The sequence below is a fragment of the Ursus maritimus genome, unplaced genomic scaffold (assembly GCF_017311325.1).
Source record: "Ursus maritimus isolate PB19 unplaced genomic scaffold, ASM1731132v1 scaffold_26, whole genome shotgun sequence".
NCBI lineage: Eukaryota > Metazoa > Chordata > Mammalia > Carnivora > Ursidae > Ursus > Ursus maritimus.
Genome location: NW_024425119.1, coordinates 11982295 through 12000955, shown reverse-complemented (window position 1 = coordinate 12000955; position 18661 = coordinate 11982295). Strand labels below are relative to the sequence as shown.

The 18661-nt window shown below is 35.1% G+C and overlaps 1 protein-coding gene across 2 annotated transcripts in view; it reads left to right on the top strand.

The window, feature by feature from the left end:
• Positions 1 to 18661, top strand: part of LRP6 (LDL receptor related protein 6) — a 197896-nt gene that overhangs the window by 61367 nt on the left and 117868 nt on the right. For both annotated transcript variants that reach the window (XM_040642168.1, XM_040642167.1), the window contains exon 3: positions 1903 to 2100. In XM_040642168.1, the coding sequence (XP_040498102.1) occupies positions 1903 to 2100 (198 nt within the window). The remainder of the gene's footprint in view (positions 1 to 1902; positions 2101 to 18661) is intronic.

The following is an 18661-nucleotide window of genomic DNA, read 5'->3' as shown; positions in this document are numbered from 1 at the left end:
ATGGATGGTGGTGCAAGTAATATAGCTGAACTATCACATTTCCTCCTGAGAGTTAGTTCATTTTCTTGAGTAAATGCTTCTCATTTGTTGTTTATCCTTTGATCACTTTTCAGAGACTTTAATTATTTTTGACCATCTTTTCCTGTTTTTTCTTTGGTTTTAAAGGAGAGCCTCTGTGTATTCTTTTTAGTTTTCCTCTACTCTTTTTCTATACTGTAGCCAGTCTCTTCCTCCTTAACTGCCCGACTCCCCCAAACCTCACAAAGCCAGTCATTTCACCTCCAATCTTAAAAGTCTTCAAGTGTCTTTATGTTGCTCTGAGAATAAAAACCAAAAATTTTTAACATGGTCTAAAATTGTCTGGCTTGCTTTTTTTATATAGTTTTATCTTGCATAAATCTAACCTTTCCCCTGCTCCTTATTCTGGACAATATCCAATCATTATCCTCATTTTAGGGAACACTTTGCCTTCTATTCCTTATTATTCAAGGCTCTGACCTGAGGCATAAGAATTGACTTTGGAATCTGGGGGATGTAGGTTTGAATTTCTGTTCCTCATTTATTAGCTCTGTGACTTTGAGCAATATACTAACTTTTCTGAGTTGTTCCATCTGAAATATGGTGATAGACAAATAATATTTCATAACACTGCTTAAGGGAGATAATGTATGTAAAACCATTAGCACAATGCCTGTGTCTAGGAAGAATGTTATTCCCTACCTGATATTCTCTTCCCATGATTTCATTGAGTAAGCAGTTTATATGAAATATCTATTTGTACAAGTGGAATTATTTTAGTATTACCATTTCACCAACTTTTTGAGTAAAATTTATACTTGAAATCCAATTGTGTATGAACACATTGAGTACATCATATCTATTCATAGCATCCTCATTACCTTTAAAAAATAGGTCTTTAGGAGTGCTTAGTTGGTTAAGCATCCAACTCCCCATCTCTGCTCAGGTCTTGATCTCACAGTTGTGAGTTCGAGCCCTGTATTAGGATCCACACTGGGCATGGAACCTACTCCATGAAATATGACACACTAAGCGTTTTACCTTTAACAAGGAAAATTTTGTTTTTACCTCTGGAATGAGACTATTAATAATAGACTTCCATTTTTTTTATTTTGAAAAAAAATTTAAACTTGTAGAATAGAAGCAAAAATGGTACAATGAAGTCCTGTATATCCTAACTACAGTACAATGATCATATTTAGGAAATTAACATTAGTACATAGCTGATATATATTTTGACAGTCCCTCAGATTTTGCCAGGTTTCCCAATAATGCCTTCATAGCATTTCCCTCAACTGATCAGTCCAGAATCATGCGCTTTACAGTTGCCATGTCTCTTTATTCCCCTCTAATCTAGGTTGTTTCTTGGCCATCCTTTGACTTTTGTGAAATTAATATTTTCAAAGACCAGTTGTTTTCTAGAATGTTTCTCAATTTGTTTTTCTCCCTTTCCTCATTTTTGGCAGGAATACTATGTAAGAGAATCTGCATGAAAGATGGTTTGTCCTTTCCAGTGCATCACATACATGATACCAGTCCCTTTCTCATTGATAATGTTAACTTAGATGATGTGCTTAAGGTAGTGTTCACCAAGTTCATTTTCTCTAAAGTTACCATTTTCCCGATACATTGAGACCGTGTAAATACTTGCTTTTTCTCAGGAAACTTTGATCACATAGTTTTTTGCATGCTTGATGATGCTTGCCTAAATCAGTTATTACCACGGTGGTGACAAAAAGGTAGATTATTAAAATTTTGATAATTTCTAAGGGTTTCAGTTTTAGTATTCCTGAGAGAGCTTTCTTTGTTTAATAGTGTTAATTATAAAATACTTGGCTCTTAACCTGCTTATATCATGGGTTTATTTGTTTATATGGTTTTTAGGTTCATGTACTGGACAGACTGGGGAGAAGTACCAAAGATAGAACGTGCTGGAATGGATGGTTCAAGTCGATTCATTATAATAAACACTGAAATTTACTGGCCAAATGGACTGACTTTGGATTATGAGGAACAGAAGCTTTATTGGGCAGATGCAAAACTCAATTTCATCCACAAATCAAATCTGGATGGAACAAATCGGTAAGATGGCCTCATAAATTTAATTTTAAATTTTAAGTAAACATCATGGTGTTTTGATATCTTTATCAAATTATAAAGCCTAACTTTATTAAGAAATTAATGTATTTTTGGCTGAGTGTCAAAGAGGAAGAAGAGTAGACTTTTAGTTTGGTCTTAAAAAAAGGTGACTACATTTTCATCTATCTTGGTAGGATTTAGAATTTACAGACATATTTGCTTTTTCTTTACTCTGAGATAATTTAGTTCTTTAGTGATTCTTAAACAGGGATAATATTTCTACTCTCTCCCAGAGTGTGGGAAATTTTGGTTAATGAGGAGTGGGAGTGCTGCTGGCATTTTAGTTTTAGTTTATGGGGCGCCAGAGATGGTAAACATCCTACAGTGTGCTAGACACCCAGCACAACAGTCATCCTACTCAGAATTATCTGTTGAGCCCCCAAGTGCTGCTCAGGGAAGCTCATTTGATACATCTCTAGACTAGGAGAGGGCCAGATAGTAAATATTTTAGGCTTTGTGGGTCATATGATCTCTGTTGCAACTACTTACCTCTGCTGTTGTGGTGTGAAAGCAGCTGCAGATAAAACATAAGGGAATGGGCACAGCTGTATTTTAGTAAAACTTTATTTACAAAGCATATGATAAGTCAGTGGGCTGTAGTTTGCCGACCCCAGGACTAGGAAAAATCCGAATGCATGCCTGCACACTAATATTCAAGGAAGACAGAATTATAATACATAAACATGGAATTTCTAGTCAGATCATGTTCAGAATTTTAAGGGTACTATCTATGTTCTTGCGTTTGAATGATTATTTTGGTTTCTAGTGGTCTCATTCTAAAGGTCTCAGCAGAAACAGAGTCTTAGGTAGTTGAAGAAATTTTTTCCAAGTGTAAACATTTGTGAGTTGTCTGAACTATGAATTAGGAAGCATTTAGAAGTATTGAAAATCATGAAAGATTTAAAGAATTTATTAAATAAAGTTTTTGTAATTATGGAGTTGTAATTTTTTTTGCTTTGTTTTAAAAAAGAATGAAAAGACAACAAGATGGTTTAAAAATAAATAAAAATAAGTCAAGAGAAATAATAAGTATATGATGAATATAAAACCATAATTGCTTTGTTTGAACTTCAAATTTGGCTTTAAGAGGGATGGTAAGAAGGAAATCTGGCCATGTCATTGTTTTTTTGACTTCCTCAGAATACTCACACAAAATCTAATGAAACTAGATAGCAAATCCAAAAATATACCATAAAACTAACTTCAGGCATCCAGAAATAAAAGCAGGTAAGAGCAGACCACTAACAGCTTACAAGACCTCCATAGTATTAGTATGTTTGTACAAGAGTAAGCAGAGAGATTTGAGTGGGGCGTTTCATAGAACTTAAAAGCAGGAGACCTCCAAAATAGCCTCAACTATTTACTAGACAATGTGGTGGACTATATTAAGAGCAGCAGCTGAAATGAGGTGGGGGGGGGGTTGCCCACTCCAGTATCAGCCAAGTACAGTGTGTTCATGGTAAAGACAGGATAGAGCAATTTGGCTCCAAAGAATTCTTGAAATGGAGCTGCGAGAGATCTCTACCAGCACAGGGTACTGCACTGAATGGAAACAAAATTGAATACAATAGCAGCATCAAAATTGAGCAGTACAGGGAAAATTAGAGGATCAAAAGAGGAAGAAAAGAGAAGGTTCAGATAAGGATAGGCAGAGAAACAGCTGGGAGATCTCAGAAAGGAAGCTGCCATATTGTTTAACATGACATGAGAACAACAGAAGAGTGAATTCTGTAAAGTTAGAAAAACTACCTTGACACCACCTTCTTCCAAGAATTCAGGAAAACTAATTATCCATAAACATGAGACATACAGCAGTATCAAGGTAAAAATCCCATTTTTAAGGTTATTATGAAGAACATCGTATATTTGTAACAGTATTTTAAGCTAATAACAACTTTGAATGCATCTTAAGCTTTATAGTTTTTACTCTCCCTCCCACATTTAATGTTTCTGGTGTCACAGTTTACATGTTTTATCTTGTTTATCTATTAACACATTATAGTTATTTTTACTGTAATTTTTTATCCTTCCTACTAGATTTGTAAGTCATCTACCCACCAGTATTACAAAATTAGAGTATTCTGAATTTAACCATATATTTACTTTTTACCAGTAAGATTTATACATTGATGTTTTCTTGTTAGTAATTAGCACTCTTTTGTTTCAGCTTGGGGAAGTCCCCTTAACAATTCTTGTAAGGCAGATCTAGTAGTGATTAATTCCTTCAGCTTTCTCTTGTCTTGAAAATTCTTTATTTCTCTTTCCATTCAGACAGCTTTGCTGGGTAGAGTATTCTTGATTGGCAGTTGCCACCCTCCCACCTTGGCACATTGAATATATTTTGCCACTCACTTCTTCTGGCCTCCAGAGTTTGTCTGAAAAATATGCTGATGGTCTTACGGGGATTCCGTTGTATGAAACAAGTTCTATTTCTCCTTTTGCTTTTAAGATACTCTTCTTGTCTTTAACTTTTGATATTTCAATTATAATGTGTTGGTATAGGTTTTTTGGGGAGTCATCTTATTTGAAAGTTTATGGGCTATATCTGGATGTCTATTCCTTTCCCCAGGTTAGGGCAGTTTTGGGACATATTCTTTCAATAAACTTTCAGCCGCTTTTGCTTTATCCTCTCCTGGGACCCTCATCATGCGAGTGGTGGTCCACTTGATGGTCTCCTAAAGTCCCTTAAGCTGTCTTCATTTTTATTCTTTTTTCTTTCTGCTTCTTTGGATGATTTCTGTTGCCCAGTCTTTGAATTTGCTGATACTTTCTACCACTTGATTTAGTCTGTTAAACCTCTGTATTGACTTTTTCAGTTCGATTATTATGTTCTTTCGCTCTCTGATTTTTTTGGTGCTTTCCTATATTTTCTGTCTCTTTGTTAAAATTCTGACTTTGTTCATGCATTGTTCTGCTCACCTTGGTGAGCATCTTTATGGCTTTATTTTGAACTCTGTCAAGTAAATCATGTATCTTTGTTTCATTAAGGTCTGTTTCTGGAGTTTTATCTTGCTCTTTGTTTGGAACATGTTGTTTTGTTTCTTCATTTTTCTTGACTCTCTGTGTTGGCTTCTACACATTAGATAAAAAAGCTCCTTTCCCAGTCTTGTTTTAATGGTATTTTGTAGGAGATGAACCTTATCAACAAGCTTGTCCTGAGTTCTTGGTTGTCTCTCAAACTTTTATGATGCCTAAACTACATTCTTTATTCTTAGTGACTCCCAGTTGTTGAGGGTGTGCCAAGATTTGTCAAGTGTTCCAAAGGGGCAGATCACAGCACCTAGATGTAGGTTGATTGGAGCTGGATCCCCTACACAGTAGCTGGGAGGTATATAGTTAGGGGCCTTCCAGGTAGAGATTTGGAGATGGACATTTTTGCCTCTACCCTCTGCACTGGACCCAGATATACAGCCACTGAAAGGTTGCTATTTTACCTGTTTTTAAGAACTACTTCATTGCTACAGTCCTGTGTGAATTATGAATGCAAGCCCCATTGGCTTTCAGAGACAGGCGATCCAGGGGCCCTTCCTTTGGGTGGCATTAGTAAAAGCTGGGGCATCAGATATGTGTATAAGTTGATTGTGTGGAGATACTGGAGATTTGGATTGGGCTAGAGAGAAAAGACGGAGGTGGTGGCTGCAGACTTCCCTGGTCTCTTGGGAGGATTGCTGTCAGACCTTGATGTCTGCTAAATTAGAAGCCTGACCTCAGGATTCTTTCAGGGGAAATAGATTTACTACAGGGAAATACTGGGACATGGGTGTTTCTGACATTTTCCTCTGCACTGAACCCTGCTGGGATCAATGTCTTACGTAAGCCTCCTGGTAATAACCAAAAGTAAAAATCTGTATATATAGAAAAGATTAATAGGAATCTAAGCATACTACTACAGAAATTCAAATCACAAAGTAAGAGAGCAAGAGAAGGAACAAATGTAATGTAAAACATCCAGAAAACAATGAACTAAATGGCAATATTAAGTCTATACCTATCAATAACTACTTTATGTAGAAATGGACTAAGTTCTTTAATGAAAACATGTTGAGTGGCTGAATGGATAAAAACACAAGACCCACTATATTCTGTCTGCCTATAAGATACTCACTTTAGCTTTAAGAGAACACACATTCTGAAAGTGAAGAGATGAAAAGATACATTACATGTGAATGGAAACCAAAAGGAAGCAAGGGGTAGCTATACTGATATCACACAGAATAAGCTTTAAGCCACAGACTGTAACAAGAAACAAAGAAGATTTATTATATAATGATAATGGGGATAGTTCAGTTAGAGGATATAACTTTGTAAATATTCATACACTCAGCATCATAGTGCCTAAATAACGTAAAGCCAATATTAACAGATTTGAAGAGAGAAATAGAAAGCAATGCAACAATAGTAGGGGGCTTCATTATCCCACTTTAAACAATAAATAGATCACCTAGGCAGAAAATCAATTTGGAAACATTGGCTTTAAATTACCTGCTAAGCCAGGTGGACTTAAGAGACATTTAAAAACACTCCATCCAATAGTACCAGAATACACATTTTTCTCAAGTGCATATGAAACATTCTCCAACATAGGTCATATGTTAGTCCACAGACAAGTCTTGATAAATTTAAGAAGGTTGAAATCATATCAGGCATTTTTTCTGACCACAGTGGTATGAAGGTAGAAATCAGTTATAAGAAGAAAAATGGAAAATTATCACTTTGTACGTGTGACTGTTAGAATGGCTGTTATGAAAAAGACAAGATATAAGCGTTGGCAAGAATGTAGAGAAAAGGGAACTCTTGTGCCCTGTTGGTGGGAATGTAAACTAGCACAGCCACTGTGGAAAAGAGTATGGAGGTTCCTCAAAAAAAAAAAAAAACCCCCCCCCCCCAAACAACAAAAAAAAACCTACCATGTGATCTGGCGATTCCACTTCTGGATATTTGAAGAAAACAGAAACATTAACTTAAAAATATATGTGCGCCCGCATATTCTTCGTAGCATTATTTATAATAGCCAAGATATGGAAACAACAAGTGTCCTTTGATGGATGAATGGATGAAGAAAATGTGGTGAATTCCAAAAAAGTATATTATTCAGTTATAAGAAAGGATGAAATCTTACCATCTGAAAGAACATGGAGAGACCTTGAGGGCATAATGCTAAGTGAAAGAAGTTAGAGAAAGATAAATACTGAACTCACTTATATGTAGAATCTTAAAAAGAAAAAAAAAAAAAAACCCAAAAAAACCCACAAAGCCACCAAGCTCATAGATACTGAGAACAGATTGGTTGTTGCCAGAGGCAGGGAGTGGGGCATGGTCAAAGGATGGATGAAAGGAGTCAAAAGAAAAAGGTACAAACTTTAATTATAAAATAAATAAGTCAGGGGGATGTAATGTATAACATGGCAACTATAGTTAATAATACTATATTACATACTTGAAAGTTATTAAGAGTAAATGTTAAATGTTCTCCTTATAAGAAAAAATTCTATGTATGTGATGTATGCTAACTAGACTTATGATAGTGATCATTCTGAAATACATACAAATATCAAATGCTTATATTGTACACCTGAAACTAATATAATGTATGTTATTCCTTAATTAAAAAAAAAGAAAATTGGAAAATTTACACATATATGGTGATTAAACAAGTTCTTCCTGAGCAATATGTGGGTCAAGGAAGAAATCTAAAGGGAAATAAATATCTGAGACAAATGAAAATGGAATTGCAATATTCCAAAACTTATAGGATACAAAAAAAGCAGTTCTAAGAGGGAAGTTCAAGCAATAAATGCCTATATTAAGAAACAAAAGATCTCAAACAACCTACATTTATACCTCAAAGAACTAGATAAAGAAGAAGAAACTAAGCCCAGAGTTGCCAGAAGGAAGGAAAAACCAGAGTCAGAGTGGAAATTCATGAAATAGAGCCTAGTAAAGGCAATAGAAAAGATCTGTCTGATCAAGAGCTCTTTTTGAAGAGAGGAACAAAATAGACAAAGCTTTAGCTAGACTTAACAAGAAAAAAGAAGACTGAAATAAAATCAGAAATGAAAGAGAAGACATTACAGCTGATACCACACAAATACAAAGGATCAGAAGACACTACTATGAACAAGTACACACCAACAAATTGAATAACCTAGAAGAAATGGATAAATTCCTAGAAACATACAGCCTATCAAGACTAAATCATGAAGAAATAGAAAATCTGAATGGACCAATTACTTGTAAGGAGATTGAATTAGTAATCAAAAACCTTCAACAAACAAAAGTCTAGGACCAGACTGGTTCACTGGTGAACTCTGTACCAAACACTTGAAGAAGAATTAATACCAATCTTTCTTAAGATCTTACACAAAGTAGAAGAGGGGGGATCTCTTACTCATTATTATATTACCCTGATAGCAAAACCAGACAAGGAACCTATAAAAAAGAAAAATTACAGGCCAGAGTTCCTAATGAATATGGATGCATAAATCCTTAACAAAAATGCTAGCAAACCATATGCAGCAGTGCATTAAAAGGATCGTATACCATGATCAAGTGGGATATATTCCATTGACAAAATTCAGTATTCATTCATGGTAAAAGTCTCAACAAAATGAATATAAAGGGAACATACCTTAACATAATAAAAGCTATATATGACAAACTCATATCTAATACTATACTCAAAAATGAAAAGCTGAAAGCTTTTTTTCCCTAAGATCCAAACAAGATAAGGATACTCACTCTTGCTATATTCAGTGTAGTGCTGACGGTTCTAGCCCGTGCACTTAGGCAAGAAAAAGAAATAAATAGCATCCATAAATGAAAGGATTAAGTAAAACTGTATTTGCAGTTATATGTTATGTTATATGATGTTATATATAGATAATCATAAAACCACCACAAAACTATTAGAATTAATAAATTCAGTAGAAGTACAGGATACAAAGTCAATATACAAAAATCAATTGCATTTCTATACACTAGTAACAAACTACCAGAAAGAGAAACTAAGAAAACAATTGTATTTACTATAGCATCAAAAAATATATGTATCTAGCACACAGTAATAGATTTAACCAAGGAAGTGAAAGACTTGTTCCCTGAATACTATAAGGCACTGATGAAAGAAATTTGAAGACACAAATAGATGGAAAGATAATCCCTGCTCATGGGTTGGAAGATTTAATTTGTTAAAATCTCTGTAGTATCCGAAGCCACCTACAGATTAAGTACAGTTCTTATCAAATTCCAGTGAAGTTTTTCACAGAAATAGAATAAACAATCCTAAAATTTGTATGGAACCACAAAAGCTCCCTAATAGCCAATGCCATTTTGAGAATGAGGAGCACAGCTCAGACGCATCATGCTCCCTAATTTCAAACTACATGACAAAGCTACAGTAATGAAAACAGTATGGTATTGGCATAAAAACAGACACATAGATCAGTGGGACAGATTAGAGAGCCCAGAAATAAACCAGTACATATATGAACAATTAATTTCTGACAGAGGAGCCTAGAATGTACAATAATGAAAGGATAGTCTCTTCCATAAATGATGTTGGCAAAATTGGGCAGATGCACAAAAGAATAAAACTGGACCTGTATCTTATACCATACACAAAAGCCATCTCAGAATGGGTTAAAGACTTACGTTTAAAACCTGAAACCATAAAACTCCTAGAAGAAAATATGGGGTAAGTTCCTTGACACCATTATTGGTGGTGATTTTTTGGATTTGTCAACAAAAGCAAGGCAATAAAAGCAAAAATAAACAAGTAGGACTACATCAAACTAAAAAGCTGCACAGTAAAGGAAACCATCAACGAAATGAAAAGGCAGCATGTAGAATGGGATAAAATATTTTGTCAATTATATGTTTGAATAAGTTGCTAATATCCACAATATATGAAGAACTCATACAGCCTGATAGTAAAAAATCTCATTAAAAAATGGGCAGAGGAACTTAGTTTAATTTTTCCAAGGAGGATTTGCACTTGGCTGCCAGCTACAGGAAAAGGTGCTGAACATGACTAATAAACAGAGAAATGCAAATTAAAACCACAGCGACTGATATTGATGGGATTATATATAGGTGCAGCCTGCTTGGAAAACAGTGTGGAGGCTCAAAAAATGAAAAATATTACTTACTACCATGTGATCCAGTAATTCCACTTTGGGGTGTATATCCAAAGAAAATCAAAATAAGATCTTGAGATATCTGCACTTCCACGTTCATAGCAGCGTTATTTATAATACCCAGTACATGGAAACATTCACGTCAGTGGATGAATAGGTAAAGAAGATGTGGTATGTATATATTTAATGCAATATCATTTAGCCATGAGAAGGAAGGACATCCTGCTGTTTGTGATAACATGGGTGGACCTTGAGGACGTTAGCTTTAGTGAAACGAGCCAGATAAAGACAAATACTACATGGTATCAGATATATGTGGAATCTTTTTTTTTTTTTTTTTTAAAGTTAAACTCATAAAAACAGAAGAAAAGTGGTTGCCAGGGGTTGAGGGGGTGGAGTAAATAGGAAGAGGTTTTGTAAAAGTATATAAACTTTAAAATGTAAAATGAATAAGGTCTGAGGTTTTAATACATAATGTTGTACTTATGGTTGATAATACTGTAATATATAATTGGAAATTTGCTAAGAGAATAGAACTTAAATATTTCCCCCTCCCCAAAAAAAGAAAAACCAAAAATGTGTGAGATATGATTAACTAGGTGGGATCCTTTTACAATTTATATGTGTGTTATATCATCATTATGTACACTTTAAATATCTTTCAGTTTTATGTCAGTTATACCTCAATAAAGCTAAAGAAAAAAATTATTATAAAGAAAAAGAATGAGGAATAGACTATTGTCCTTACATAGAAAACTTCCCAGAAGGATATGCCCACAGAACATACCAAACCTCCATTTAAAAATGCACTATCAGTAATTTAGACAGCAATATCCCATGTCAGAGACCAAAATAAATTAAAATTAGCAAGTTCAGAAATGAGGGATGCTTGGGTGACTCAGTCAGTTGAGCATCCGAGTCTTGATCTCAGCTCAGGTCTTGATCTCACAGTCGTGAGTTCAAGCCCCACATTCGAGCCTCCACCCTGGGCATGGAGCCTACTTAAAAAAAAAAAGTTCAGAAATGAGACGACAGAACTAAGAATTAGAAATAAAAGAAGAAAAATTATTTGAGAAAAGATAGGTAAACTGAAAGGGACATAAGAGTGAATAAACAAAGATCTTTAAGAGTTGAAAAGGAAGAAAAATTTAAAGACCAAAATGAAACGTAAAAATGTAAAAAGGGTGGGAGAGGAAGTGACTAATATTGAAGATAGTCAAAGAAGAAACAACACAGATAAAAGACCCTTTTAGGAAGATATCCAAAGCAAGGGATTAGAATACATAAGAAAAACTATAATTCAGGGAAATTTACTTAAAACAAGATTTGAAAGTTCAGTTTGAAAGAAAACACTATGGGGGCACCTGGGTGGCTCAGTTGATTAAGCACCTGACTCTTGATTTCGGTTCAGGTCATAATCTCAGGGTTGTGGGATCAAGCCCCGCGGTGGGCCCTGTGCTCAGTGAGGTGTCCACTTGAGATTTTCTCTCTCCCTCTCCCTTCGCTCCTCTCCCTGCTTGTGTGTGCTATCTCTCTCTCTCTCAAATAAATAAGTAAATCTTAAAAACAAAGAAAGAAAGAAAACACTATGTACCTGAGAATAATAGTCAAACAAAACCAAGATATATTCTAGTAAAATTATTCTGTAGAGAAAAAAAGTACTGTCTTGGCCTCTAAAATAAATTACTTAAAAGGAAAAGAAAATTGAATTAGCATCAGACTTTCCCCCAGTTTCACTTCATGTCAGAATTAAATGGAGTAGTATTTTCAAGATACTCAAGAGTTTAAGAAAATGTGAGGCAGGTTTGTTTGTTTTTTTAAATACATTGTAACTGATTCTCTCCTGTAAAGCCACAAACTATTACCGACATGCAAGAAGTCAAGAAATACTATTTCCCTGAGTCATTCCTGAAAATGTGCTAGTGTCTGAGCTTTAGACGACCAAAATGATGAATGAGATATCAAAAAAGGTTTGATGAAGAACATTAAATATATAATTACTTGTATGAAAACTAAAGGAGGATTCAAATTGAGAGGGTATAGTATGTAACAGTTATTTTTAGAGAAGGTAAAGTACCACTGGAGGGAGAGTAGAGAATACTATATACAAAATTTTTGTAAAACTCTTCATAGTAACTACATTGGTGTATTGATATTAATACTCATTCTGAGGTTGTGTTTTTTTGTTTTTTGGGTTTTTTTTGTTTGTTTTTTTGGAGACTGTTTAATGTTGGATTAAGTAAGTGAGTAATCATTGGGTGTATTCTTTTGCCCTTGCATATGCAGGATTTTCGGTGTAGAAGTTAAGTAAGGAAAACTGATAATTCTGAGTTTTAATTGGAAGTACTGGCATGAACTCATTAGGTATTTTATGTTATACAGATAAATACACACAAATATGTTTTGTTTATTTCCTAACTGTGACTACTGAAGAGGAATAAGGGGAATAAAAGCACCCACTTTATAGTCTTGGAAAACGTTCCACCTTACAAGAAATCATACCTTTCAGATGAAATTGTTGATTCTGTGTCTGTGGCAAGAAATGTACAAGATGAGCTGGAACATATGTCCTACCAGATAGCAAAGAATCTGTTACAGACTCTAGGGTCATGCTAGTAAGCCTGGAGAAATAACTTGAGAAGCCTCTCTCAGGTCAAAAATGGAAAGAAACTCATCAAGTATGTTTAAATCCTTGAGTTCATAATGATATTGTAGAAGGGAAGTGGTCAGTTTGAGAGGATGATAGGGAACCAGTTCATCATTACTCCTAATGTTGGCAGTAAAGGAAAAGAAGCAATTTATTTTCCCTTTCCTACATGAATCTACCAGTAGCTAACAAAATAGTAGATATGGGAAAGCTGTTCCACTAATATATGAAAAATAAATGATATAATTAGACTATCAGCATTTTATAACTTCCAGTGAACTATTGGATCTAGGCAGTGAACGTCAATGGCTGCTCATATCACAACCAAAAAAAGAATAGACATTATTTGCCTGCTGTTGGAAGAAAAGTACAGCATCTTTCATTTTGCTGAAGGTATCAGTTCAGCATGAGTCTGATCGAACTTGGAATTCGCAGGAAAAACAGAGGACAGAGAAAATACTCAACTGCTGTATGAGTTTGCATCAGTGGATATAGACACAGAGGTCAAATATATCCACAGGTGATGGAACCTGTAGATCAAAAGAGACTGAAAAGAGGATTGAAGGGGAGGGATGAATAGGCCAAGCACAAGGTTTTTAGGGTAGTGAAAGTAATTCTGTATCGTACTATAATGATGGGTACATGTCATGCATTTGTCTAAATCTGTAGAATGGACAACATCCAAGACTGAACCCTAATGTAAACTGTGGACCTTGGGTGATTATGATGGGTCAGTATAGTTTCATCAGATGTAACAAAAGTACCACTCTGGTGGAGGATGCTGATGATGGAGAAGACTGTGCATGTATGGAAGTAGGAGGTATATGGAAAATTTTCAGTACATTCCCTTCAATTTTGCTGCGAACCTAAAGCTGCTCTAAAAAAAAATTAAGTCTTGAGACTGAACAGACATAGGAAACAAAAAACAATAGGTGGTCAAGACTAAACTTCTCTGTGGATGTGCACTCAGCTAATAAAACTAAAAAGTAAGGAAGTGATTACTGTAAAGTCAGAATAGTGGTTACTTTTGAGGAGAGGGAAGGGTCGAGACAGGATCCGTGAAGAGTTTTCTGAGGTGGTTAGTAAATTTCTTTGCTGATTTTGTGAAGGTTACAGGGTGTGTGGGTGAAGGTTACACTAGTTTTTTCTGTATCAGCCTTATTTTATAATAAAAAGGTAAAAATCAAGTTATCTTTAAGCTTCTCAGCAGATAGAGGAAATTAAGTTACCAGCACACATTGGGAAGGTGGAAACTTACGAGTTCTTTGCAAGAGAATGTTTTCATCAGATTAAATTTCAGAAAAAAATTTTCACATGTAGTCACTAAGGGATGTAATGTATTTAAAAAATGCAGTTTTTGTGTGTATGTTAATTTTATATTACTTTCCCATGGTAGTCTCTGTGTCAGATTGGGGCATTATACAGTAGAGGTGGTTCTACAAATGATTGAGCTAATGTTACTCAAAATAGAAATCTTCTGGAAGTTAAGGATAGACCTTAGAGTACCCAGTAAACTCTGTATCCCTTAAGTAGTCTTTCAGTCCTCAGTGTTTTGATTTTTGCTTTTGATAAGAGCATGTAGCAGACCACAGTACCTAGTACTTATTAGGTGTTCAGTAAATGTGGATCAGATGATATTATTTATTACAGAAGAAAAGTTGTGTGCTATTTTTTTTATAAAAATGGTGCTTTTGATTAGAAATCAGCAACGCATGATCTTTTTAGCTACTCTTCCAGTGATAATGGATTTGTCCTTAAACTTCCACACTTTTCAAGTCCCTGTTGAGATGAACACCAATGCATTTGTCAAAAAGCCATACAAATACTTGAAGGATGCAGTTTGGTCTTGGAAGGAGTAAGCTAACTGATCATCAGTTGAGAACGATATCTTTAACCTTAGATCTGTTACATTCTGCAAAGATATCTCACACAAAAGTAAAAAAAGAGTCTTAACCTATTCAGTTCCTGGAAAAGCTACATAATTGTTGATTCCAAATCTGAAAAACCCACATGAACTGTACAATTTCCGTGATGAACTTCAAAGAGTCATTACTGCCCCTCTTCCCTTTAAAGAAAATAAACAACAAGAATTTATCGTGTATACTTATTTATAAATATTTGTATCTCTCCTTTCAGTCTTCATATAAGCTGTGGAATGTAGTTTTAAGTATCAGTTGCGTTTAGACACAGATAACTCAAGGCTCTCATACACATTTCCTAACATACATTAATACTCCTAAACACTGTCTCTGCAGAAGGTACATTACCTGTAAGACCGTTAATGTGCTTTGTGAGGTACAAAGTTCATAGTTCTTTCTTCTCCAGTTGCAACAATGGAAAGACTGCAATATTTATCTTTGGGAAGACTGCAATATTTAGGTTAGTTTTTTTTTTTTTTTTTTTTTTTTTTTTTTTACAATTTTATTTATTTAACAGAGAGAGAGAGCACAAGCAGGGGGAGCAGCAGGCATAGGGAGAGGGAGAAACAGGCTTTTTGCTGAGCAGGGAGCCTGATGCAGGGCTTGATCCCAGGACCCTGAGCTGAAAGCAGCCACATAACTGACTGAGCCACCCAGGCGCCCCCGATATTTAGTTTTTAAGAAAAAAGTTATCGGAGGGCGCCTGGCTGGCTCATTCAATTAAGTGTCCAGCTCTTGATCTCAGCTCAGGTCTTGATCTCAGGGTCATGAGTTCAAGCCCCACATTGGACTCTGTGCTGGGCACAGAGCCTGCTTAAAAAACAAAAAATTATCAAAAACAGTTGACCCTTGAACAACACAGGTTTGAACTGCACAGGTCCACTTACGTGTGGATTTTGAAAATAAATACAGTATAATAAGTGTATTTTGTCTTCCTTGGGCTTTTCTGAGTAATGTTTTCTCTAGCTTACTTTAAGAATATAATATGTAATACATATACAAAACATTTGTAAATTGGCTCTTTATATCATCAGTAATGCTTCTGATCAACAGTAGGCTGTTGGTGTCAAGTTTTTGGGGAGTCAGAAGTTGTGTGTGGATTTTCCATTGCACTGGGGGTCAGTGCCCCTAAACCCTGCATTGTCAAGGGCCAACTGTATTGTCAAGGTGGCATTTCTCCCTAAACTGATCTATGGATTCAACATAGTCTCAACAAAAATTCCAAAGGAGTTTTTTGGTATGTGTGCGCACACATGTGCACACACTTTTTTTTTAGATGACAAATTGAATCTAAAATTTGGGAATGTCTAGAACCTATTAAAATAGTTCAGTCAATTTTATTAAGGTAAAAAAATGCATGATATTTCAACTTGATTTCAAGATTTACTGTAAAGCTAGAATAATTAAAACTATGAGCTTTTAAGTTTAAGGATAGAGACCAGTGGAACAGAGTTCAGAAACAGGTGCACATATAGTTAACTGATTTTAAAGTAGGTATCAAGGGTGAAAATATGCTTTTTTAACCTGCATTGACAGACATTGAAGAAAAATAATGAACTTTAACATCTTGAGGGAATAATAAAAGCCCTCTGTGGAAAATAATTCCTAATAACTAGGGTCAGATTTTTAAGTTAAGATTATTAAAGAACAGTTTAGTCAGTGATAGCAGCAGTAGGAAATGGGGGAATAGTTACAGGCAAGTCTAGGAGGATGGATAGGAGCCAGATCATGCGGGTCTAGTATTTTAAGATAAGGCATTTGAATTTTATCCTGAAAAGTAGTAGCAGTCATTGGATATTTTCAACTAGCAAATTGACCTGGCTAGATTTGTCTTTTAGAAATCCCAATTTGATAGTTGTATAGAAAGTGGTTTGAAGATTATTTAGAATTAGTTCACTTCCTTAAATCTTCTAGTAAATCATCATTATTCTCAGGTGAAGTACAAACTCTTCATTGTGACTTTAATGATCTAATTCCTTTATCTCATTTTAGAAAAATGTTCTCACCGTTTCCTTCCTCGCATACTAAGACCCAATCCTAATAAACTACCTGTAGCTCCCTGAAGATAAATCTATGATGACTCCTTTTTCTGCTTGGAATGGCTGGTTAGATGGAAGTGTCATTCCTTTGAAATGGATTCAGAAAAGTAGGATAGGTTCTTTTTTCTTTTCTTCTTTTCTTTTTTCTTTCTTTTTTTAATGTAGGAAGAGAATGAGGTTGAGTTCAGCTTTGGACATGTTTACAGTTGAGCTTCTTAGAGAAAACTATGGTTGTGAAGTCTGCAGAGCTTTGGATATATGAGCCTGCAGCTCAGCAGAGCAGTCTCACAAGGAGATATAGATTTATAGTCATTATGAAGTTAATAGTTATTAAAGCCATGAACTATAAACATAGGGGAATTTTGTATCAGTACCAGAGACTTAGGTAAAAATAACAAAATACCAGAAACCTTGAAGAATTTCTTCAGGGTCCAGATTGAAAGATGTCCCAATCTGAGCGGTGTGTGATCCCTTTTTGCCTGGGTTTCAGGAAACCCCTCAGACCTAGGCAGATTGACATGGTTCATTACCTACTGAGGTTGTGAAGAATTTACTAAATTTACTAAAGAATTTACTAAAGAAGCAAGTTGAAGAGATTTGCCCAAATAAATAATAATAATCACAGCTCTTCAGAGATGATGGCTGGAAGTGAGGGTGATGAGGAGGAGGAGAAGGTGGGCTAGAGTGAAAGTAGGCCTCATCTGGATTCTGTTAGCACTTCCGGGAAACATACCAGGTACTGAAGGACGCATATATTATGGTAACCATACTTGACATGATTGAGCATGTTAGGCAAAAATCAGAGGTGTAGTTAAAGCTGGCTGTGAATGAGCACAGTGGTGTCAGAGAATAAGCAAACTCAAGATATTAACAGACTTGGTGCTACCAGAAACATGAAAAAAAAAAATACATGAATATGCTATTATTGCTAGCCTCAAATCCTCCCCCTCCTTGCGTGATTTGATTTCCAAATTAAAGTAAAACTGCAAATTGAAAATTTATTTACCTCTCTCTTCTTGATCTGAAAGCCTGGGCCAGGAAGTTTTAGACTGTAACAGAATTGATCTCAACTTTCAATAAAGTACAGACCTTCCTCTGAAATACAGGGAAAAAAAAAAAAAGTAACAGGGCACTCAAAAAGATACTACAGTCCAAAGAATTACCTGTATTAAAGAATCAGAGTTAGTGTCTTCCTGTAATCTCCTGTAAGATAGAGGAGAAAAAAATTATCAGAGTTTAAGAGGATACAAATATACATGCAAATAGAGTAAGTAGTATGAAAGAAAACATTTAAGATCAGTAAAAATGATGATGAAGAGCATGATTGTTTAAAACAGTTTACGCAGTGAGGACTAAAAAAAAAAAAATCAAATCAGTGGAATGGAATTTAACCTTGAGAAATTCTTCTACAACTTGGAGATGCAGAGATGAAAATGATGGAAGAAACGTGGATCTGGAAGATGTGGGATCTGGAGGTTGGTGAGGGGTCATGTGTTACTGCAACAGAAATACATGAGATGTGCGAAGAATCAAAATGTACTATTTCCATTGCTCTTTCCCCAAAAGTTACTTGATATGTTTTAGAATTAAAATTTAGAGCTTGAGAGAGGAAGTCAGATAATTAAATATTTGTGAAGAATGAAACCAGTTAAATATGGAGTTAAATCTAGTAATTGCTGTTAATGCGTTTTTTAAAACTTAATGAGACCATGAGATATTTTGAAAAAGAAGATAAAAAAGTATAAAATAAATATGTAAATATCA